The sequence below is a fragment of the Phyllobates terribilis genome, unplaced genomic scaffold, assembly GCF_046119375.1.
Source record: "Phyllobates terribilis strain yellow unplaced genomic scaffold, ASM4611937v1 Scaffold_1__5_contigs__length_1240528914, whole genome shotgun sequence".
NCBI classification, from domain to species: Eukaryota; Metazoa; Chordata; class Amphibia; order Anura; family Dendrobatidae; genus Phyllobates; species Phyllobates terribilis.
Window position 1 is genome coordinate 175,929,449 of NW_027362761.1, and position 25,355 is coordinate 175,954,803.

Sequence of the window (25,355 nt, forward strand, 5' to 3'; positions counted from 1 at the left end):
AGAAACACTAAAAGAAATCAAAATTAAAAATGTGGCACTCAGTAAGGGTAATTTTTTTCAGGCCATGCAGAGGGAAAAAATTATGGAATCACTCAATTCTGAGGAAAAAATTATGGAATCACCCTGTAAATTTTAATTTCCAAAACTAACACCTGCATCAAATTAGATCTGCTCGTTAGTCTGCATCTAAAAAGGAATGATCACACCTTGGAGAGCTGTTGCACCAAGTGGACTGACATGAATCATGGCTCCAACACGAGAGATGTTAATTGAAACAAAGGAGAGGATTATCAAACTCTTTAAAGAAGGTAAATCATCACGCAATGTTGCAAAAGATGTTGGTTGTTCACAGTCAGCTTTATCTAAAATCTGGACCAAATACAAAGAACATGGGAAGGTTGTTAAAGGCAAAAAAACTGGTAGACCAAGGAAGACATTGAAGCGTCAAGACCGGAAACTTAAAGCAATATGTCTCCAAAACAGGAAATGCACAACAAAACAAATGAAGAACGAATGGGAGGAAACTGGAGTCAATGTCTGTGACCGAACTGTAAGAAACCACCTAAAGGAAATGGGATTTACATACAGAAAAGCTAAACATAAGCTATCATTAACACCTAAACAGAAAAAAACAAGGTTACAATGGGCTAAGGAAAAGCAATCGTGGACTGTGGATGACTGGATGAAAGTCATATTCAGTGATGAATCGCGAATCTGCATTGGGCAAGGAGATGATGCTGGAACTTTTGTTAGGTGCCGTTCCAATGAGATTTATAAAGATGACTGCATGAAGAGAACATGCAAATTTCCACAGTCATTGATGATATGGGGCTGCATGTTAGGTAAAGGCGCTGGGGAGATGGCTGTCATTACATCTTCAATAAATGCCCAAGTTTACATTGATATTTTGGACAGTTTTCTTATCCCATCAGTTGACAGGATGTTTGGGGATGACAACATCATTTTTCAAGATGATAATGCATCCTGCCATAGAGCAAAGACTGTGATAACATTCCTTGAAAGAAGACACATAAGGTCAATGTCATGGCCTGCAAATAGTCTGTATCTCAATCCAATTGAAAATCTTTGGTGGAAGTTGAAGAAAATGGTCCATGACAAGGCTCCAACCTGCAAAGCTGATCTGGCAACAGCAATCAGAGAAAGTTGGAGCCAGATTAATGAAGAGTACTGTTTGTCACTCATTAAGTCCATGCCTCAGAGACTGCAAGCTGTTATTAAAGCCAGAGGTGGTGCAACAAAATACTAGTGATGTATTGGAGTGTTATTTTGTGTGTTTTTCATGATTCCATAATTTTTTCCTCAGAATTGAGTGATTCCATAATTTTTTCCCTCTGCTTGGTCTGAAAAAAATTATCCGTACTGAGTACCATATTTTTAATCTTGATTTCTTTTAGTGTTTCTGAAAGCCCTAAAGTTGCCATTTGAAATGACTTTAGTTTTGTGCCATGTCTGTGATCTGCTTTTTTTCAACAACATTAAACAACTGAATGAACATCCTCCGAGCCCGGTGATTCCATAATTTTTGCCAGGGGTTGTATATTAGGTGCGGAACACGAAAAATACATTAAAACTACATACGCTTAGAGACACTAAACAATAGGAATTTTATAGTGTACTTATTTTTACTGTAATTTTTATTTTACTGTTTACCAAAGCAGAGTCTTTGCACATTTTTACAGAAATCTTTATTATCCTTCTGTAAAGTTAAGGCCCAGTTCACATTTATGTAGGAGTATTCATCTAAATCCCCGACAAACTAACTTCAGATAGAACTCCCTGCAGAGCCTTTTACTATTATGGGGCAGATGGAGTCACTTCTTCTTCTTTCTCAATTCATGGGTAAAATGTGTATTCAGGGAAGACAGACTTTCCCATTACTGAGATAGGAGATGGCAGCTGCTACTGATAAGATTTATGCAGAAGAGAGAGGAGCTCTGCCTCTAGTTCCTCCCTCCTCCTCTCTCCCCTCTACATAGAATCTTATTAGCAATAACTAACGTCTATCTCATTAATGGGAAAGTCGGTCTTCACTGAATACACATTTTATCTATGAATTGAGAATTTTGAAACTAAATGATCAGTACAGGTGGAGAAAGAAGCAGATTTCTCTGAAGAGACATATTACAAAGTTGCTTATTTTCATGTGTACTATAGATTTATGAGATAAAAATTAAAAGGGCAGTTAAGTTATATAAAATCACTTAAAGGGGTTGTCCACTACTAGGACAATCCCTTCTTGAACTAAATGTTTGGCCCCGATAAAATAAAAAAGCTTATACTCACCTCCCATGCTGGCGCCGTTCCAGTGGTGTCGGCACTTGCGGTCCCAGGGATTTTTGTGACACGTGAGCCTGAAGCCCAATTAGTGCCGGCCTCACTGTCTCCGCCTTCGTACGTTTTGAACATGAAGAGGAAGTCAGAGCTGCAGCTAACTAGTGTAGACACCGCTGGGACCGCGCCAGCATGGGACGTGAGTATAGGTTTTTTTATTTTATCGAGGCGAAACATTTCATTCAAGAAGGGGTAGTCCTAGTAGTGGACAACCCCTCTAAGTGATTTTATGTAAGTTGTGTACACAGTTGGAAGAGCTGCATTTGTAGACAGAGAAATAAAGGTATTGGTTTGTCCTTTGGCAAATCTGTGCTCAGAATGTGTATATTTTGCCTGCTGCTTACTTCGGGTCTGGTATATAAATTATTTATATTGTACACACATTGAAAATTAAGTGTTTAAGGGGACACCCCTCAAATACAATAAAGTATTTACATTTTATATTTATGACGCACGAAAAATGCTTTCTCAGATTAATAGTCCTTTCTGTCATGTGTTAGGCCATTAGTGTCATAAATATCTGCTCAAGAAAGAGCCCTCCATTACATAATGCTGGTTACATTTTGTGAACCACATGGGAAAATAAGAGTTAAAACCTACATCTTTAACAAATTAGGTGCTGCATTGAAATACAGAGATTTCTAATATATTTCTGTGGTTTTTATGTATGGGTTCCACACACATGTGCACATTCCCCTGGACTTTCCTAAGGAGATCATAGCTTACAATGCGATTATAAATGGAGATAGGACCTTGACGTCATGGAGTTCTTGACTTTCTGCAGATGTGCTGGTGTGTTTATTTATAGCTCTTCTATTAACAGAAGCATGTATATCTTAGCATGGCTTTTCTTAAAAAAAAACTCACCTGGAAAAGCGCCGAGCTGCAGTACTGGAGAATAGCCACTACACAGAGTACGGAGCTGTGCAGGAACAGATAGCAGCTGATTGGCCGGGGTGTCAAGTGTTGGACCTCCACCGATCTGATATTGATGACCTATCCTGTGGATAGTAGTAGAAGACAATGACTTTAATATTTTCCACTGTGCATAACAATATTGCTTGGACAGATGGCGGTAAAAATACTTTAAAATAAAATGATAGTGGATTAAACAGTGACAACTGCTTTTGGCATCAGAAGGGCAAGATAGAATTTAAAGCTATTGCAAAGTTTGTATAGCACCTTAGTGTGTGATATGTAGCGATGGGCGAGCACTAAAATGCTCAGGTATTCGTTGCTCGGGTCGAGCAAATTGGAATGCTCATTTCTGACTCCCAGGTAACTGCTGTGAACAACATTGTCAGAGGTATTACGCCACTTTTACGAACTCACAATAAAACATACAAAAGAAAAGCCAAAATGGATTTTCCTGGGAAGGAACATTCTTTCCAGGGTAATGACTTGTATATAAGGCAAAATAAATAACCAAAACCAAAAATACTCCTCCACACCTTGGGCTATGTTCACACGTAGCGTTTTTGAAGCTTTTTTGCACTTTTGCATTGCTTTCAACCGTGACAAATGCATTCACCGGAAGATGTCATTTTAACATTTTACAACCTTATCTGGCCATGTGGTGTGTAACACATCATTAGACACATCCTGTTTCATTTATGAAGGAGGGACTCTGAAAGTCACAAAGCCTATTTTTATAGGGCCATCAGGCGGCATTTACTATTCTTAAAGGGCCAGCAGTCGGCCCTCACTATTCTTAGAGAGCCATCAGCCAGCTATGCTTTGTTGTTCCCATTACTAAAGAGTGGGTTTCCTATACTGTTATTGCGTATGCAGTGAGTGGCAGGGCTGCCCAAAATTTGGACGCACCCTAATACCCCTTTGAAAATTTGGACGCACCCCAATACCCCTTTGAAGAGACTTAGAGAAGGGCCTCCTGAAAACAATGTTCCCATTATTAGGAAGTGGGTCTACCATACTGTTTGCCTATGCAGTGAATGCAAGGGCTGCCAAAAATTGGGAGGCACTCCAATGCCCCTTGGAAAAGACGTGGAGGTCAGAGGGCCTCCTGAAAACAATGTTCCCATTATTAGGAAATGGGTCTCCCATTGTGTTTGCCTTATGCAGTGAATGCAAGGGTTGCCAATAATTTGGAGGCACTCCAATGCCCCTTGGAAGAGATGTGGAAGTCAGAGGGCCTCCTGAAAGCAATGTTCCCATTATTAGGAAGTGGGTCTCCCATTGTGTTTGCCTATGCAGTGAATGCAAGGGTTGCCAACAATTTGGAGGCACTCCAATGCCCCTTGGAAGAGACGTGGAGGTGAGAGGGCCTCCTGAAAACAATGTTCCCATTTTTAGGAAGTGGGTCTCCCATAGTTTTGCCCTATACAATGAATGAAGGGCTGAAAAAAAAATTTGGAGGCACTCCAATGCCTTTTGGAAGAGACGTAGAGGGCCTCATGAAAAAATGTTCCCATTATTAGGAAGTGGGTCTCCCATAGTGTTGGCCTATGCAGTGAATGCAAGGGCTGCCAAAAATTGGGAGGCACTATAATGCACCTTGGAAAAGATGTGGAGGAGGGCCTCATAAAAAAATGTTCCCATAAGAAAGGAGCAGGTCTCCTATACTTGTAATGCCCATGCACTAAGTGTATGGGCTGACAAACATTTGCACTAAGTGTATGGGCTGACAAACATTTACCCCTGGGGGGTATACATGAACATACTGTATAATATATTTTTTTTACGGGCATCATAAACACCCTTTAAAAAAATTATGTGGATGTTGCATCACGGACCACTGTCACCCTTGTGATATGGTGGTGGAGGATGAGAATGAGGAGAAGGAGGAGGACAAGAGCAAATAGCCAAAATCAGGAAGCATATTCCCATGTGTGGGTGTGAAAAGGTGCATGGGAATACACCTCCCAAAAAAAGATACTGGATTTGAATTTATGTTACGCTGCTATCATTCGGTGGTGTTGAGAAGTCTGGCCCAATCCAGTCCTTGTTCATTTTTATAAGAGTCAGCGTGTCAGCATTTTCAGTTGACAGGCGGATGCGCTTATCAGTTATAATTCCACCAGCGGCACTAAAAACCTGCTCTGATAAAATGCTAGCGGCAGGGCAGGCCAGGACCTCCAAGGCGCAGAGAGCCAGTTTATTCCACGTGTCCAGCTTGGATACCCAATAATTTTAAGGCACAGAGGAATCACGGAGGACGTTGGTACGGTCGGCAAGGTACTCCCTCAGCATCTTCCCAAACTTTGCACTTGTGAGAGTACCCCGCGCCTCAGGTCCTGTGCGGTGGGAGGGGCTGAGAAAACTCTCCCAGAACTTTGACAGTATTCCCCTGCCTCTGCTGGATTGGAGTTGTGTCTCTCTCGGCTGTACTCCTTGGTTGTCTAACGAACTGTGACCTCTGCCGCCAGCATTTTCAGATGGGAATTTTTTTAATAGTGCCACAACAAGGGCCTTCTGGTACTGCCCCATTTTTGTAGACATGTCCGCCTCAGGAATAAGAGATACAGTGGGTACGGAAAGTATTGCTGATGGTGCTAGTTGAGAGTATGCAACGACAGGTGCAGGGCAGGAGGCATCTTCACATGCACTATGGACAGGGAATTGGCTTGCTCGCACAACAGCGGAAGAAACAGTGGTGTCACCCGCAGACACTGTTCCTGGACCCTGGGGTACGGCCCACTTAGTCGGGTGCTTTGCTGCCATGTGCCTGATCATGCTGGTGGTGGTCAGGCTGGTAGTTTTGCTACCCCTGCTGATGCTGGCCTGGCAGGTGGTGCAAATGGCATTTTTAGGGTTATCAGCAGAGTCTTTAAAAAACAACCAGACTCGGTAAGACCTAACAGTTGTACTGGCAACTTCCGTCATGTTGGTGTTACGGGGAACGGTTGCCCCCTTTTGTCTGCGGCCACCACACTGCTTCTTCCTGCCTGTTTGGGTGCTCTGCCTCCCTCCCCCTGTGTGCTGCTGTCCTCGCTCTGCATGTCCTCCTGCCAGGTTGGGTCAGTTACTATATCATCCACCACCTTGTCTTCCGCACCCTGGTCCTTCTCCTAACTTTCTGGCAATTGTGTCTCATTATCGTCCACCTCTTGTGACACTTTCCCACCGTCGCCTTCGTATGACCGTGGCTGCTCAAATATTTGGGCATCGCTACATGCGATCTCCTCTTGCCCCACTTCAAGTGGACCAGGCGAGAGGCTCGAATCTATAAATTGAAAAGTGAACAGCTCTTCAGAGAGTCCAAGTGTCGGATCAGTTGTCTCTGGGTACTCGGCATGGTGGGAGGAAGGAGGATCAGGGTGAGGAATATGCGGTCCAGACTCACGGCTACTGAGACTTCACCGTGTGGAAGACAGGGTGGTGGTGGTGGCTAAGTGACTGGAAGCATTATCTGTTATCCAACCAATGATATGGTCACACTGCTCTGTGTTCAATAATGGTGTTCTGCGGTCCCCTATTAATTGGGACAGGAAGGTCGAGCGAGAAGATGTGGGTGTTTGTTGTGGCACAATTTCAGCTTGCCCCCGACCTCGGCCTCTGCATGCACCATCACCATCACGTCCAGTTCCCCGTCCCTTGCCACGTGCCTTGCCCATTTTAAATGGAGGACAATATCTTCCACGCTCACTACAAATGGCTGAATTTGGAGTGAACTTATATGTGATCCGTGTGACGGACAAACCACAGTTTTAAATAGCTGGCCTTTAGGTAACTATTTTTAACCTCAAACTGGTGTCAATAACTTCAATGGCTCACTGAAGCAAAATTTCAATGGAGGCCAGAAATGGCAATATTTTCAGCGCAATTGTATGTGATCCATGTGATGGACAAACCACAGTTTTAAATAGCTGGCCTGTAGGTAACTATTTTTAACAGCAAACTGGTGTCAATAACTTCACTGACACACTGCAACAAAATTTCAATGGAGGCCAGAAATGGCAATATTGTCAGCGCAATTATATGTGATCTGTGTGACGGACAAACCAGTTTGTTGAGATGGATATGTGTCTCTAATATAGTCTGGTACACCTACACTAACTAGAAACAAGCAAATCTCTCCCTAGCTCAGCAGCACCTCTCCCTACACTGTCTGATTCCGGAGTGACTGTGATGAGCACGGCGTCGCCAGGTCTGTGTTATGTTCACGCCCAGGCTGACTGGCATGTGCGTGATTTAGTGATTCCACTGTGCCATGAACCGTAGAGTGCCTGGAGGGGCGTAACTAAGTATCAACCCGATCCAACCAAGGTCGCACGACGGCTAACGACACCGTGCACCAGGGAGGAACCGAGCAGAGGGACCAGGTGCTACTCCAGGCCAGACCCCGGACACGGCTGTTGACCCACACTGGGGAATACAGGAACAGGCAGGTTAGGCTGGCACACAGACAGGTAGGTATTGGCAGGCACGGCTGGCATGCAGACAGGTGGGCACTGGCAGGCACGGCTGGAGTGCAGACAGGAGGATACTGGCAGGCACGGCTGGTATGCAGACAGGAGGGTACTGACAAGTACGGCTGGCGTGCAGACGGAGAGGTACTAGCAGGTTGGAGCACAGGCTGGATAGGGTCCAGTACAGACTGGGATTCAGGAACAGAACCGCAGATGCGGTAGACAAGCAGAGCAGAGAGGAACCGCCGGAGCGGTGGGCAAGGCGGAGCAGAGAGGTACCGCCGGAGCGGTGAGCAAGCAGAGCAGGGAGAAACCGCCGGAGCGGTGAGCAAGGCAGAGCAGGCAGGAACCGCCGGAGCGGTGAGCAAGGCAGAGCAGGCAGGAAAAGCCGGAGCGGTGAGCAAGGCAGAGCAGGCAGGAACCGCCGGAGCGGTGAGCAAGGCAGAGCAGGCAGGAACCGCCGGAGCGGTGAGCAAGGCAGAGCAGGCAGGAACCGCCGGAGCAGTGAGCAAGACAGAGCAGGCAGGAACCACTGGAGCGGTGAGCAAGGCAGAGCAGGCAGGAACCGCCGGAGCGGTGAGTAAGGCAGAGCAGAGATAAACCGCCGGAGCGGTGAGCAAGGCAGAGCGGGCAGAAACCGCCAGAGTGGTGAGCAAGGCAGAGCGGGCAGGAACCGCCGGAGCGGTGAGTAAGGCAGAGCAGAGATAAACCGCCGGAGCGGTGAGCAAAGGCAGAGCAGAGATAAACCGCCGGAGCGGTGAGCAAAGGCAGAGCAGAGGGTACAGGGCTCTGTTCACACGGAACAGACTGGAAGGGAAAGGCAGAACCAGATACACACAAGATACTTGCAATGAAGTAGCGAGTGGACTCTAAACTCACAAACGGAAGTACAGCGACAACGAGTAGGAGTTAGGTGCAGGTTCAGACTCTGCAGAAAAAGGGAAGGTACGGACATAAAGAAAAACAGGTAACAGACTAGGAGAGTGTTCAGTCAGGAACTGAGTGTTCAGACAGGAACTGACACTGCAGCGAGATACAGGAGCGGGTCTGGGTATGCGGCCCCCAGAAGGCGGGACGAACAGGCTAGGAGCGTGTTCAGACTGGCCTGGAAATACAGCCTCCAGGAAGGCGGACAGACAACAGGCTAGGAGATAGTTCAGACAGGCCTGGGAATACAGCCCCCAGGTTGGCGGACAGGCAAGAACAGAACAGGACCTGGCACATTCAGAGTCAAGGAGCACACTGAATGTTAGAGTTGCTCAGGCACCAGGTGGAGCTGGTTTAAATATCCAGTGACAGACAGCAATAGGCTGAGGACGCATTAGGGGTGTGCCCACAGCAGCTATAAGAAACTGGAAGTAACCGGGCCGCCGCCCTAAGCAGTCCGAACAGAGACAAACAGACTGCATGAATAGAAGCCAGGCTACCAGACTGGACTGAAGATCAAGTTTGCGATCTTGCATAGTGAGAGATGGTGCACCATGCAAGCCCGCCACCAGGTATGTTACAGTCTGATATAGACCTGATGACACAGTGCGGCCAGCCAATCACTGTAATGCCACAACCAACATGGCTGCGACATTACAGTGTGTGGCAGACAATCCCTGCATGTTGATTGGCGCTCTAAAGAGCCCCAAACATGCAGGGAGGAGACCCGAGCTCCCGCCGAGCAACCCCGGAAAGAGTCGGCGAGGGCCGAGCATCTCGGGCAGTGAGATTATCGGGCGAGCACCGAGCAGTATCGAGGATGCTCGCTCATCACTACTCAGGACATGACTTTTTTGCAGGCTTACAATGTTTATTGCTGTGTAGTTTCCATAGGAATTAGCTCTTGCTGTGAACACACCATGTGCAAACTGCTGACTGCTCAATATTGGAACCTGGCGAACATTGCAACTTAATTCTTTACTGACTTGGAACTCTTATTTATGTAAAATTATTTGTTGTAAGTAGCACAGTTTTGACTTTTTTTATTTCATGTACTTTTATTGGAACAGAACAATACTTTTTCAGCTCACTTCCGTTGTGCCTTAAAAAGTCCTCCATCATTCTTTTTGTGTCACACTTTTTAAAACTCTGTATTGTAATTTTTTTCTCTAAAAGTCTGCGCTATGGCATATGACAGATCTGAACTGTGTCTGACTGACCACCTTGGGCACAAGGTCTGTAGGAATATGTCAAGTTTCTGTATTTATTAATGAGGACAGAGATGAATGCTGTAACTGCTTATGATATGTCCCTGTTTTTACTAATTTGGAGTGCGTAAGAAGTTGGCTAAGAGAAACAATGCTTATACAAAGTATTCTTAGGGTAAATGTATCCAAAATGTCTCACCACTATATTTTGATGGGCTTAGGATATTCTTCTGTAGTCATTATTTAAAGGGGTTGTCGATTATCACCTATCCAATTTGTTGATTAGAGGGGTCCACCCACTCGTATTCAGACCAATCTGCAGAACGAGGAACTTTTTTCTTTGTTAGAAAGGAGTGACAGTGTGTATATGTGGCCTGCACTTCATTCATTCACTATAGGACTGCCGAGCGCTGCTGCTGATTTTTTTTCCCACCAGATCAGTAGGGAATGAATGGAGTGGAGGTCAGGTGTCCAACCTGCTGCACCATTTTGTATTGGATAAAGGTTCCCCATTGGGCATATACATTCTGCGATCTGCTTGGTGCAGTGTCCAGCGCTGGGAAACCCACCACTCAGCATGCTATCTCCTAACCTATGGATAAGTGTTAACTTGTTTTTACTGGTTAACCCCTTTAAGCAAAACCTGTAAAAAAAATATTAGGGCATCCTTTCTAAATAAACGGGATCTCTGTACAATAGTTCACATTGTAGCAGTGTTCCCAGCAGAGATATTTATGGCACATGTGCAGCCACCTCTCTACGCAGTCCTACGCAGTTGAATCTGGCAACCAGGAACTCTCTCACTAGGTGGGTAATTTTCTGGTTTTCCACATAGAAGTGGGTCCCAGAGGTAGGACCATGCCGGTCACTGATGTCCATGTTGGGAATACGCTTTTGTTATTTGGGCTAGAGTAGAGTGCTGGTAGAAAAGACACAGGCCCAAAATCATGATCTCTGCAAGTATATCAGTGGATGCGAATGCATCAGAGCATATTATGCATAAATAAGGAATAGTCTATATACATTGAAGTAATTGTATTGTTTACACCCATATAATAGAAAACAATGTCAGTAAAAAAACAATTGCAGTGTTCATATGTCCACCATATTAACTTAACTCCTATAAATATGACATAAGAACTATGGTATTATAAAACGTAGCATTTATTATCAGAATCGAATAAAATCACATAAAATATCTCTAAAGGGAAGAGAGCCACATAAGAAAAAGAGGGTCAGACTAGAGGATATAGGCATATAGGCATAACTACACATTCCAGAGATGCCACTCACATATTGACCTCTGATGAGTACTATGTATTAAGATATAACAATACCCAATAAATACATCATTTCTTAACTAAGTTAATAAGTAATAAGGTGTGTAGAGAGTAAATATAAATATAAAGTGCTTAGTGCATGATACCCTACTCTGCACTATCCTTAATGTAATGAATACTAGGAAAATGTGGTATTGTGGACACCAACAATGATGTCACTGTTAATCAGACCGAATTATATGCCAGAAGTCATAGTAGCAAATAAAGAGAAGATATCCTCGTCAAAGCCAGTGGCGAAACGCGCGTTGGATCCGGTCAGCACATAGGGGTTAGTAATACCTATTATTATTATACAATCCTTTGCCACCTCTTTATTTGCTACTATGACTTCTGGCATATAATTCGGTCTGATTAACAGTGACATCATTGTTGGTGTCCACAATACCACATTTTCCTAGTATTCATTACATTAAGGATAGTGCAGAGTAGGGTATCATGCACTAAGCACTTTATATTTATATTTACTCTCTACACACCTTATTACTTATTAACTTAGTTAAGAAATGATGTATTTATTGGGTATTGTTATATCTTAATACATAGTACTCATCAGAGGTCAATATGTGAGTGGCATCTCTGGAATGTATAGTTATGCCTATATCCTCTAGTCTGACCCTCTTTTTCTTATGTGGCTCTCTTCCCTTTAGAGACATTTTATGTGATTTTATTCGATTCTGATAATAAATGCTACGTTTTATAATACCATAGTTCTTATGTCATATTTATAGGAGTTAACCCATATAATAGATATGGTTAGATGGCTGTAGAGAACAGTGCACGTAGGTCACATAGGTGGTCAGACTTCATATTAGTAAGCAATATGTGGAATGTGGAGACAACCTGCTACATTTATACAATACACACAAGCCACACTATCTCTTCAAGATGGCAACTGGCTCACAATGTACAGTATGTGCTGACGCTAGGAACCCATCATCTCCTCATATAGTAGAGCTTTTATGGTGATTCAGCCTACTTTATTTTGTTTTCCCAATCAAATTTACTAGACAAAACTTATTCCTTTGAAACTCTTTCAGCATAAAGAAGAACTTGTCATCATGTGTTGGGACCAATGTGCTTCATACTGTCGCTTCGTTAATCATTCTGTAGCTTCATTATCAGAAACATGGTAACATGTTTTATTCCTCTGGCGTGCCCACTGTAAAAATCAAAAAATAAGCTTTACTCATCCACATAAGGTCCAGCTCTGCCTCTTTGCTGCTGCCTTGGTCTTTGTTGAAAGGCTGCAGCAGTGAAGTACTGACTACTGCCAATCCCTGGGCTCAGTAGTGATTGGCACAAAACCGCTTCGCCCAGTGATTGGCTGCAGTTGGTCATGTGCGCTTTAGCCATAATGTCATCGCTGCAGCCTATCAAATCAACCAAGGCTGGAGCAGAGCGCTGGACCTGCAGTAGGTGAGCAACGCTATTTTTATTATTTGCACCGTGGGCAAGCCAGGGGACATGAAAAATATATAAATATTGGAAAACCCCATTTAACATGTTTCCAGTCATGGAGTCATTTTCTCTTGTTGTTTCTAAAACGTTAAATAAAAAAAAATAAAATGCTTGTCGCATCTAATGGAAAAAAGCTCTGTTTAGCTGTAATTATCATGTAAGTGGTTTTACTTCCGGATACTTTTATACAATTATAGGTATAATACTGAATTTGCACCAAGATGTGTTTAGTCTTCTCAAAAATAGAAATAATGAAAGAGTGCAAGATAAAATTACCAGCCTAGTGTTTCACTTGTAAATTTACATATATCTTTGGAAGCAGCTTTGGTTTAGTTTGTTCAACAGATCATAGCCTCACATGGTAACCATTGCTATATAATGCTTTAAATGTGCCTGTTACATTCCAATTACATCTGCTTTTTGACCTGTTGGTAACACTGGCAGCAAAATGTAATTGTGTGACCTGACCACTTTGTGCCAGTGTGTATTTTGCTCAAATATAATAACTATATGTTTTTGAATACACATTTTATTGTGTTCTTTTTCTTTTCGATATTTAAATATCTAGGGCTTTCAATACTATATTGCAGAGTTTTAGTTTAGTTGTAGTTAGAGAACAATTGGAAACAATTTTTAGAAGTAACATTGTGAATATTTGTCACAGGCTTTATTGCGCAATGCACACATCCCCTTTTTAGCATATCAAAAATGGCACAAAAAAAGGAAACTGTTAAAAAAGGACTATATTCTTTATTACTGCTTACAAAGTCTGTAAGATGTTAAAAGTTTACAGCTGGATTCATATATGACACTTTTTTCTCTCCTACACAGGAACATTTTTCATCAGGTGTACTGGATCCACTTGTGATCCATGATTCATCCTTTTTTGGTCCTTGTCAGTTTTCATCCTTGTGTCATCTGTTTTTCTTGAATGAGAAAATATAACAGATGGTCGTTTCCCTAGCTTCTCCGGTCAACCAGTCAGTGAAAAAAGGACATGGTATCCATATGTAGTCCGCTTTTTTGCAGACCCATTTAATTGAATGAGCGAGTGTGGTTGAGTTTGAACAGATATATTTGGTTCTTTTAGCCTTGCCACCTTTCTTCGACAAAAATAATTTCAGAAGTTTGTCCTTTTAAGCTCTAAAATACACACTAAATTGTCATATGTATAGTATAGAAAGTATCCTCATCATAACATGATCTCAAATAGTGAGTTGTGCTTCTTTACTTTTCAGGTCATTATGTTTCAGTGGATACAACTCGTGGAATTCATGGACAAAAGGCTGTTCTTCTCAGTCCTGATCTCCAGCCTGATGAATGGAGCTGTCTTAGACTGGTTTATCAAATTACTGGACTGAAGTTATCCCCTAATCCCAGTATATTAAATGTTTTTGTCAGGCCTGAGGGAGAGAGCTTTGATAACCTTCTATGGTCAAGCCAGGAACAATCAGATGGCTGGTTAATAGCAAGTATGGACTTAAAAAACTCAACAAAAAAGTACAAGGTAAACAATTACTACAGGTTTTAATTATTTTATAACATTAAGGCCACGGCCCCACTATCAGTATTCGGTCAGTATTTTTTCTCAGGAGTGGGAGCCAAAACCAGGTGAGGAACAATCAGAGAAAAGGTATAATAGAAACAAGTCACCAATTCTGCATTTATCACCCACTCCTGAGAAAAAATACTGACCGAATACTGACCAAATACTGATAGTGGGGTTGTGCCCTTAGTGAGAGAAATGCATACATTAGATACATATAAATAAACTATATACAAACATTTGTGTATAGGTTTATAGTTAACTTAAATCTCAGTTTAGTATATTCAGAAATTAAGAATGATAAAGGAAAGCAGCTATGGGGATTCCATATTCCCGGTGGTTGTTCCTGTAGTGTCTTTCTGCTTCACAAAATATTGTGCTTAAAGATGTAAGACAGTAACACTAAGGAATTATTCACACGGCCGTATAAAAAAAAATTAATTCAGAAAGAACAGACTATTTTTCATTTGCATGGTCATCGTTTTTTCTACATCAGCAGTAAATATAATTTATGAGACCAAATTCAGTGTGCTATGTTAAAGAACTGCAATGTATCTGTAAAAATTGGATTGATCTGTATGGGATTCAATTCTTTTTGCACATTCGTAGACTTGAGTCTCATCTGAAATACCTAAGACATTAGTGCCTGCTTCCTTCATCTGAATTGCTCCATGTTGCTCACCAAGATGTGCCTCTAGAACTGTGCCCATGAGAAACAACATTAGCAGTATTGCACTTTTTATCTTTGGGAAGAGACTACCTCATCTAGCATTCTAGGCATGCTGTGATTTTTTTTTTATTCTGTAGATCTTATTGGAAGGAATTCTTGGAGCTGATGAAAAAAGCAGCATAGCAATTTATGAGTTAAAAATGACCACTGGATATTGCATTGGTAAGTATGAAAATTGCACTGTATTGCTGAATTAATGCACATTACACTTTCATATTGCATTTTTCTTACTGCTTTTTTGTGGTGAACTATATACACTAACTAGAAGCCATGGGTTTTATAAAGAGAAAACTCAAAGGACAAAGCAAGAATTTAAGGGTATGTTTCAACTATCTTTGTGTGATGTTTTTTGAGCCGTTTAGTCCAAAAATTGATGGAAAAAGCACTAGCAAAGCGATCAGAAAGAATGGCTCTACTAATTTATATGTGAAAACGACTTGATGTTCATCTGTTTAGGCTTTTGAACGGCTTTTAAAGGGAATCTGGCAGTAGGTTTTTGCTACCTCATCATCATGATGTAGGCAAAGAGACCCTGGATCCAGCGATGTATCACTTAGATTACTGGGTGCAGTCGTTCTGACACAATCAGAACTTTTAGATTTAGCAATGCAGCAGAGCTGAGAAAGCTAACCCCGCCCACACCAGGCTTTGTGTGTACACAGTGATAGACAGCGAGCTGCTTATCACCGAAGGGGCGGAGATGGACCATGAGGCTCATGCTTCTGTAGTCCAGACAATGATAATCACAAGGTGATAAATCCTTCAGTCTAAGTAAACAAGAACACAGAGCTTGATAAGTGACACATCATTGAATTCTGTGTTTTATCCCCTTCCCCTACTTAATGCTGTCCTTAGATTACATAGCAAAAACCTGCTGACAGATTCCCTTTAAACACTTGAGACTTTCAAAGCTGGCAAGCATTTAAAAGAACTAATGTGTCCATTCTTTACAATAGAAGTCAATTAAAAGGCTAAAATGACACCTGGAAGATGTTTGCTCTTTTTGAGCGTTTTGTCAGCATTTTTGCTCAAAAAATGCTAGCGTTTTCTTCATTGCTTGATGGAGTTAGAAAAACGTCTGGAAAAACGCCAGGAAAAAGATACCCAAAAAACGCTGAAAAATCATTGAAAGAAAACGCCAGGGAAAAAAAGCACTTAGGAAATGACCAAATATGCTATAAAAAGACAGTTCAGGCTTACAAATCTTCAGTAAAAAGGAGTGATTCCTGAAGCGTCTTCTGCTTGAAAAAATGGACATTTTCGACCACCTGAAAAAGATACAGTGTGAATGTACCCTAAAGATATGTGGACACAGAGTTTTTGAGGAGTCTTCTAAAGTGGGTCAGCTGCAAAATGCCTGAAAAACCGTTCAAAACACGTAAAAGACTCTTTCTATTCATTCCTATTGTAAAATGACCTGCTAGTGATAAGTTCAGGCTTTTGAGCATTTTCTTCTGTTTGAGGTTTTGAAAGACGCCAATAAAGTCCATGTCACTTCTTTGAAGCGCCCCCTGAAGTAACCCACTGCAATCTAGGCACTGTCCAATGAAAAGGCTGATTCCAGGCGGACATCGTGTGCACATAGCCAAAGAAGAAAATATTTCCTGAAGCGGTTTCCACTAGAAGACTCTGTGCACATACCCTAACAGCGTAGTACAAATAGTTCTGTAGAAGGGATGGAAGTATGAAAATGTGCCACAGAGAAACATGGCTCGCTTCATAACTCTGAAAACTACACAACTGCAGATCTAATAGGTTTGAAAATACATAGCCCTTGGTTTGTTTTGTACATTTGTAGTGCGTTTGAGGTCAGTGGAGCATTATTAAATTGCAGCTATTTTCCTTTATAGGTTACTGAATAGAACTATATGTAAGTAATAAACGCCTATACAGAATGACACCATGTAAAATACACAATAAAAAAAGCTTTCCAATGCTTGACAATATAACGTCAATTTACATCATATGTGTGCAGGGAATGATCGAATGTGCTCAGCATCTGAGTCCACACCATATAGTTGTGTTATACCCCTGACACTTGTCTGTAACAGCAGCTAGTATCGAGTGGTACTGTTTAGCCATACACAGCTCTGGCAAAAATTAAGAGACCACTGCAAAATTTTCAGTTTCTCTGATTTTTCTCTTTATAAGTTTATTTTTGAGTAAAATGTACATTGATGTTTTAGTCTATAAACTACTGACAACATGTCTCCGAAATTCAAAGCTAAAAATTTTGTATTTATTTGCAGCAAATGAGAAATCGTCAAAATACTAAAAAAGAAACAGCGCTTTCAGACCTCAAATTACTCATGTTTTGAACTGTGAAATTAATATTTGGCAATATTTGGTGGACTAACCATGATCTTTAATCACAGCTTTCATTCGTCTTGGCATGCTTTCCACCATTATTTCCATGCTTTTCAATAGAATACTGTTCAGTGGTCTCTTAATTTTTGTCCGAGCTGTAGATGCTGCTGTCAATTTTTGACAGCAGCATTTATATAGATAAACCTATCCATAACCTGTCCTGGCATGCCTGCACCGGCAACCATCATGATGTGATGTGATCATGAGGTATCAATGGGTTACCATGGTAGCCAGAGGGTGACCCTGGTTGCCATGTGGGTCCACCTATGAAGACCATCTAGACTTTATAGGAGAATATCAATTTAACCATATACTGCAGTATATAGTATAAGGGATCAAATGATCGCAGGTTCCCATAAGGAAGGGATGTCAAATTCAAACACACAGAAGGCCAAAATGAAAAACTTGGACAAAATAGCGGGCCAACCAGTAATACAATATAATGGGCCCCACACAGTCCTCCATACAGAATAATGGGCCCCACATAGTCTTCAATTCAGAATAATAGGCCCCACATAGTCCTCCATACAGATTAATGGCCCCACATTGTGCTCCATACAGTATAATGGCCCCACGTAGTCCTCCATACAGAATAATGGCCCTACATAGTCCTCCATACAGTATAATGGCCTCACAAAGTCCTCCATACAGAATAATGGCCCCACATAGTCCTCCATACAGTATAATGGCCCCACATAGTCCTCCATACAGAATAATGGGCCCCACATAGTCTTCCATACAGAATAATGGGCCCCACATAGTCCTCCATACAGAGTAATGGGCCCCACATAGTCCTCCATACAGAATAATGGGCCCCACATAGTCCTCCATACAGAATAATGGGCCCACATAGTCCTCCATACAGAATAATGGGCCCCACATAGTCCCCCATACAGAATAATGGGCCCACATAGTCCTCCATACAGTATAATGGGCCCCACATAGTGCTCCATACAGTATAATGGGCCCCACATAGTGCTCCATACAGTATAATGGGCCCCACATTGTGCTCCATACAGTATAATGGGCCCCACATAGTCCGCCATACAGTATAATGGCCCCACCTAGTCCTCCATACAGAATAATAGGCCCCACATAGTCCTCCATACAGAATAATGGCCCCACATAGTCCTCCATACAATATAATGGGCCCAATATAGACCTCCATACAGTATAATGGGCCCCACATAGTGCTCCATACAGTATAATGGGCCCCACATAGTCCTCCATACAGTATAATGGCCCCACATAGTCCTCCATACAGTATAATGGCCCCACATAGTCCTCCATACAGAATAATGGGCCCCACATAGTCCTCCATACAGTATAATGGGCCCCACATAGTCCTCCATACAGAATAATGGGCCCCCCACATAGTCCTCCATACAGAATAATGGGCCCCACATAGTCCTCCATACAGAATAATGGGCCCCACATAGTCCTCCATACAGAATAATGGGCCCACATTGTCCTCCATACAGAATAATGGGCCCCACATAGTCCTCCATACAGAATAATGGGCCCACATAGTTCTCCATACAGTATAATGGGCCCCACATAGTCCTCCATACAGTATAATGGGCCCCACATAGTGCTCCATACAGTATAATGGGCCCCACATAGTCCGTCATACAGTATAATGGCCCCACCTAATACTCCATACAGAATAATGGGCCCCACATAGTCCTCCATACAGAATAATGGCCCCACATAGTCCTCCATACAATATAATGGGCCCAACATAGACCTCCATACAGTATAATGGGCCCCACATAGTCCTCCATACAGTATAATGGGCCCCACATAGTCCTCCATACAGTATAATGGCCCCACATAGTCCTCCATACAATATAATGGGCCCAACATAGACCTCCATACAGTATAATGGGCCCCACATAGTGCTCCATACAGTATAATGGGCCCCACATAGTCCTCCATACAGTATAATGGCCCCACATAGTCCTCCATACAGTATAATGGCCCAACATAGTCCTCCATACAGAATAATGGGCCCCACATAGTCCTCCATACAGTATAATGGGCCCCACATAGTCCTCCATACAGAATAATGGGCCCCACATAGTCCTCCATACAGAATAATGGGCCCCACATAGTCCTCCATACAGAATAATGGGCCCACATAGTCCTCCATACAGAATAATGGGCCCCACATAGTCCTCCATACAGAATAATGGGCCCACATAGTCCTCCATACAGTATAATGGGCCCCACATAGTCCTCCATACAGTATAATGGGCCCCACATAGTGCTCCATACAGTATAATGGGCCCCACATAGTCCTCCATACAGTATAATGGGCCCCACATAGTGCTCCATATAGTATAGTGGGCCCCACATAGTCCTCCATACAGAATAATGGGCCCCACATAGTCCTCCATACAGAATAATGGGCCCCACATAGTCCTCCATACAGAATAATGGCCCCACATAGTCCTCCATACAGAATAATAGGCCCCACATAGTCCTCCATACAGAATAATGGGCCCTACATAGTCCTCCATACAGAATAATGGGTACCACATAGTCCTCCATACAGTATAATGGCCCCAAATAATCCTCCATACAGAATAATGGCCCCACATAGGGGTGGTGGTTCTGGTGTTGAAGGGACAAAAAAAACCACCCTACGGGCCAGTTTGACACGTTTGCCATAAAGGGACTAAAAAATAAAGTAAAAAAAAAGTAAAAATAAAGAAATGAAGTCACATCTATCAAAGTATTAAATTATTTAAATTTGAGAAATAAAAGGAAAAGAAACTCCAAAATTGCTGTTTTTGGTTGCCTCACTTCACCCCAAAAAATGAAACAAAAAGTACTCAAAACATCGTAAATACTCCAAAAATTAACAAAATGTCAGCTTGTCACGCAAAAAACATGCCCCATAGAGGTCTGTCAACAGAAAATAAAAAACTTATGGAGCTCAGATAATGGTGATACAAGCCATTTTTTTTACAAAGTTCTGAATTTTCTTTAAAGGGGATCTGTCACCAGGCTTTTGCCATTTAATCTGAGAGCACCATAATGAAGAAACAGAGGCCCTGATGTGATGTGTCACTTTCTAGGCTGTTTGCTGTTGTCTTGATATAATCATCGCTTTATCAGCAGGAGATTATCATTAGAGGACTAGTAAACCTGCTGCCAGGTAGTCCAACCACACTCCCACCACTGATTTGCAGCTTTTTGCCTATGCACAGTGTACACAAAAAGCAGCCAAACTGTGGTGTGGGTGGGGTTATACAGATCTCAGCATTCAGAGAACTGAGAAATCCGTAGCAAATAAAATAGTGATTTTTATCAAATCTGCAGCAAGCAGCCCAGTAACTGACACATCGCTGGAATCAGGGTCTTTTCCCCTACATCAGGCTGCTCTCAGATGGGACAGCAAAATCCGGGTGGCAGATTAACTTTAACCACTAAAATATGAAAAAAACTTCAGAATTTTGACATCACTATAATCATAGTGTATAATAGTGTAAGAATATGTAATTTTTATCACGCTATACCATAAAAAGATGAAAAAAACAGTGGCGGAATAGTGTTTTTTTTTCATTATTTCACCCCACTCATTTTTTACCCATTTTTAAGTACATCATATGTTAAAGTGAAAGGATCATATGGCTATGTCGATGACAGAAAACCTAAAAGGTTTGGCTCTTGGAAGAATTAGAGGAAAAAACAGAAGTTCAAAAGTGGAAAATCGCCAGTCATTAATGTGTTAAACATTAAGTTGTATAAGGCTTCATTTAGATGTCAGTGATTTTTCTTGTACGCAAAAAATGGTCTGATCTTCATCAGTGTTTGGTCTGTGTATTAGTTTTTACCATCAGTGTTTCATCAATGATTTTCTCTTGAAAAAATACCGTATATTCCGGCGTATAAGACGACCTGGTGTATAAGACGACCCCCCTACTTTCCTGTTAAAATATAGAGTTTAGGATATATTCACCGTATAAGACTACCCCTTTTCCAATGCATACCAAACACCGGTAAAAATTAAAAAAAAACAGATTTGAATTTAACATGGTCCTTTTTTAATTTAAATTCTTATGACATGCAGGTATATAGCAGGAAAACTGTCACTCATAAACATATTAAAATAGGGGGGACCCCACGTCATTTTTTGGGGGGGTCCGCCATTCTAATAGCTAGTAAAGGCTAGGTATTCAGCTGGGGGCTGATATTAGTAGCCTGGGAAGCTCCGTGGGTATTACCCCCTTCCCAGACTTCAAACATCTGCCCCAGCCGTCTGCTTAACCTCCGCTAGAGACTATAATGATGGGGGATCCCACGCCAATTTTCTTTTTAAAAAATCCTTTATTTTAACACTAAATGACACTTGAGGGGTTAATAAAGATGCAGTCCCTAAATTATTATTAATTTTGTAATTAATTTTTCCCAAAAATGTTGACGTGGGCTTCGCCATATTTTTGTGTCCAGCCAGGTACAGGAACGGGCTGCCCCCAACCACCAGCTGCCTATTTGTACCTGGCCGGACACAACAATATAGGGAAGCCCTTTTTTTTTTAAATTATTTCATGAAATAATTAAAAAAAAAAAGACGTGGGGCTTCGCCCTATTTTTGTGTCCAGCCAGGTACAACTAGGCAGCTGGGGGCTGGAATCTGCAGCGCAGGGAGGCCCAAGCTTTCTGCCCCCCACCCCGCTGCAAATTGCAGTCCGCAGCCACCCCAGAAAATGGCGCGTTCATAGAAGCGCCATCTTCTGGCGCTGTACCCAACTCATCCAGGGCCCTGGTGCGGTGGCTCACTGGGTAATAAAGGGGTTAGGGCCAGCTTGGCATTATCAGCTGGCCCTAAGCCTGAAATTCATGGGGTCACGCCAATATTAGACATGACCGCCATGAATTTCTAGTAAAGTAATTAAAAAAAACACAACACCCAGAATAAAGTCCTTTAATTGAAATAAAGACACAATTTTTTAATGTTCTAAATTAAACCATACTTACCATCACGCCCATTCCAGCTGAAGCCAACGATCTCCTGCAATAAAAGTAAAATAATAAAGCAACCTCATCCTTACCTCTCCATGGTTCCCAGGACCGATCCAGCTCTGCTACATTCACATGACAGGCTGCACCGCAGCAGAACGCTGCCGTTCAGCTTGCCATGCGGCAGACACTGAGAAGCGCAGGCATGCTTGTGCTCCTCAGTGTCTGACTGTGACGGCATCCAGATGAGCCGAGATCATGTCCAATGAACTCGGCTCACCTCATGCACGTCACTGACAGCGTGGGAAAATTCTCCTGCTCCCCGCATGCGCAGTAGAAGTTTCCCACGCTGTCAGTGACGGACGTCCAGGAGGTGAGCTGAGTTCATTGTCGGCTCATCTGGATGCCGTCACAGCGAGACACTGAGGAGCGCAAGCATGCCTGCGCTTCTCAGTGTCTGCGGGATGACAGGCTGGATGGCAGCGTTCTGCTGCGGTCCAGCCTGTCATCTCGATGTAGCAGAGCTGAAGCTGTCGTGGGAACCATGGAGAGGTAAGGATGAGGTTGCTTTATTATTTTACTTTTATTGCAGGAGATCGTTGGCTTCAGCTGGAATGGGCGTGATGGTAAGTATGGTTTAATTTAGAACAATAAAGAATTGTGTGTTTATTTCAATTAAAGGACTTTATTCTGGGTGTTTGTGTTTTCTTTTAACTTTGACTATGAGGTTAGTAATGGGGGTGTCTTATAGACGCCTCTCCATTACTAACCTGGGCTTGATGTCAGCTGGCATTATAAGCTGACATCAACCCCAGCCCTATTACCCCACTGCCACCGCTACAGGGCAGTGGGAAGAGCGAGGCTAAGTGCCAGAATTGGCGCATCCTATGGATGCGCCATTTCTGGGGTGGCTGACGGCTGGTGTTTCTAGCCTGGGAGGGGGCCAATATTCATGGCACCCTTCCTGGGCTATTAATATCAGCCTCCAGCTGTCTGCCTAGCCTTTGCTAGCTATTAAAATAGGGGGGACCCCACATCATTTTTTTGGGATCCCCCATTTTAATAGCTAGTAAAGGCTAGGTATTCAGCTGGGGGCTGATATTAGTAGCCTGGGAAGCTCCGTGGGTATTACCCCCTTCCCAGGCTTCAAACATCTGCCCCAGCTGTCTGCTTAACCTCCGCTAGAGACTAAAATTAAGGGGAACCCCATGCCAATTTTTTTTTAAATAAATCCGTTATTTTAACACTAGATGACAAGTACAGTAACCAGCACTATCACTGTACTTCTTATATATGTGACTGACATGTTTCCATCTATCTAATCTATGTGTGATGCTCTATTCTTTCTATTCTAAATTGTCGGGTACCGCTGCTGAATTGCCGGCCGGCTTTTTTAAAGAGACGGTGCATGAAAACACTAATATTTGTTTTAATAAATCCTTTACACTAAATGACAAGTACAGTAAGCAATACTGTCACTGTACTTCATATATATGTGACTGACATGTTTCTATCTATCTAATCTATGTGTGATGCTCTATTCTTTCTATTCTAAATTGTCGGGTGCCGGCTTATGCCGCTGCTGAATTGCCGGCTTTTCATATATTGTCACAGAAGCGATGCGAACTTCCCAGCTCCGGACACAGCGCAGCGCTTCTGTGACAAGTGAAAGCTGTCGGCACAGAAGTCCTGCGCTGTGTCCGGAGCTGGGAATACGCAGCGATGTGTCAGTTTCAGCACAGAAGCGCTGACTGTCTGGACCTACCGCCGCCGTATTTTAACTCCCTCCACCTTATATTAACTCCGACATGGCAGGGATACGGCCACGGCAGCTTATTAACACCCCCAGAGTATTCCCGCATGTCAATTTCTGAAAGTTCAAAAGCATTACCGGCGTATAAGACGACCCCAGACTAGACAGAAGATTTTTCAGTCTTCAAAAGTCGTCTTATACGCCGGAATATACGGTAGATATATACATTTTAAAGATTGCACATGGATGGTAATGTGTAATGTCAGAGATTTTTCACAGACCCATAGACTTGTATGGGTAAATTTTATCCAAATCAAAAACTAATATGTCTACGTGATTTTTTTGCGTACACACCATACACAAAAATCCACAGATTATATGCTCGATATATGAAAAACACTAATACAATATACAGTGGGTACGGATAGTATTCAGACCCCTTTAAATTTTTCACTACTTGTTTCATTGCAGCCATTTGGTAAATTCTAAAAAGTTCATTTTTTTTCTCATTAAAGTACACTCTGCACCCCATCTTGACTGAAAAAAAACAGAAATGTAGAAATTTTTGCAAATCTATTAAAAAAGAAAAACTGAAATATCACATGGTCATAAGTATTCAGACCCTTTGCTCAGACACTCATATTTAAGTCACATGCTGTCCATTTCCTTGTGATCCTCCTTGAGATGGTTCTACTCCTTCATTGGAGTCCAGCTGTGTTTAATTAAACTGATAGGACTTGATTTGGAAAGGCACACACCTGTCTATATAAGACCTCACAGCTCACAGGGCATGTCAGACCAAATGAGAATCATGAGCTCAAAGGAACTGCCCAAGAACCTCAGAGACAGAATTGTGGCAAGGCACAGATCTGGCCAAGGTTCTAAAAGAATTTCTGCATTACTCAAGGTTGCTAAGAGCACAGTGGCCTCCATAATCCTTAAATGGAAGAAGTTTGGGACCACCAGAAGTCTTCCTAGACCTGGCCGTCCAGCCAAACTGAGCAATCGTGGGAGAAGAGCCTTGGTGAGAGATGTAAAGAAGAACCACAGGATCACTGTGGCTGAGCTCCAGAGATGCAGTAGGGAGATGGGAGAAAGTTCCACAAAGTCAACTATCACTGCAGCCCTCCACCAGTCAGGCCTTTATGGCAGAGTGGCCCAACAGAAGCCTCTCCTCAGTGCAAGACATATGAAAACCCACATAGAGTTTGCTCAAAAAACATGAAGGACTCCCAGACTATGAGAAATAACATTCTCTGGTCTGATGAGTCGAAGATAGAACTTTTTGGTGATAATTCTAAGCGGTATGTGTGGAGAAAACCAGGCACTGCTCATCA

At 42.5% G+C, this 25,355-nt stretch overlaps 1 protein-coding gene across 1 annotated transcript in view; it reads left to right on the forward strand.

Annotated features, from left to right (window-relative positions):
- MAMDC2 (MAM domain containing 2) overlaps nucleotides 1-25,355 on the forward strand; it is a 151,000-nt gene that overhangs the window by 80,524 nt on the left and 45,121 nt on the right. The window contains exons 3-4 of the mRNA XM_073670206.1: nucleotides 13,893-14,161; nucleotides 15,008-15,092. Coding sequence (XP_073526307.1) covers nucleotides 13,893-14,161; nucleotides 15,008-15,092 — 354 coding nt within the window. The remainder of the gene's footprint in view (nucleotides 1-13,892; nucleotides 14,162-15,007; nucleotides 15,093-25,355) is intronic.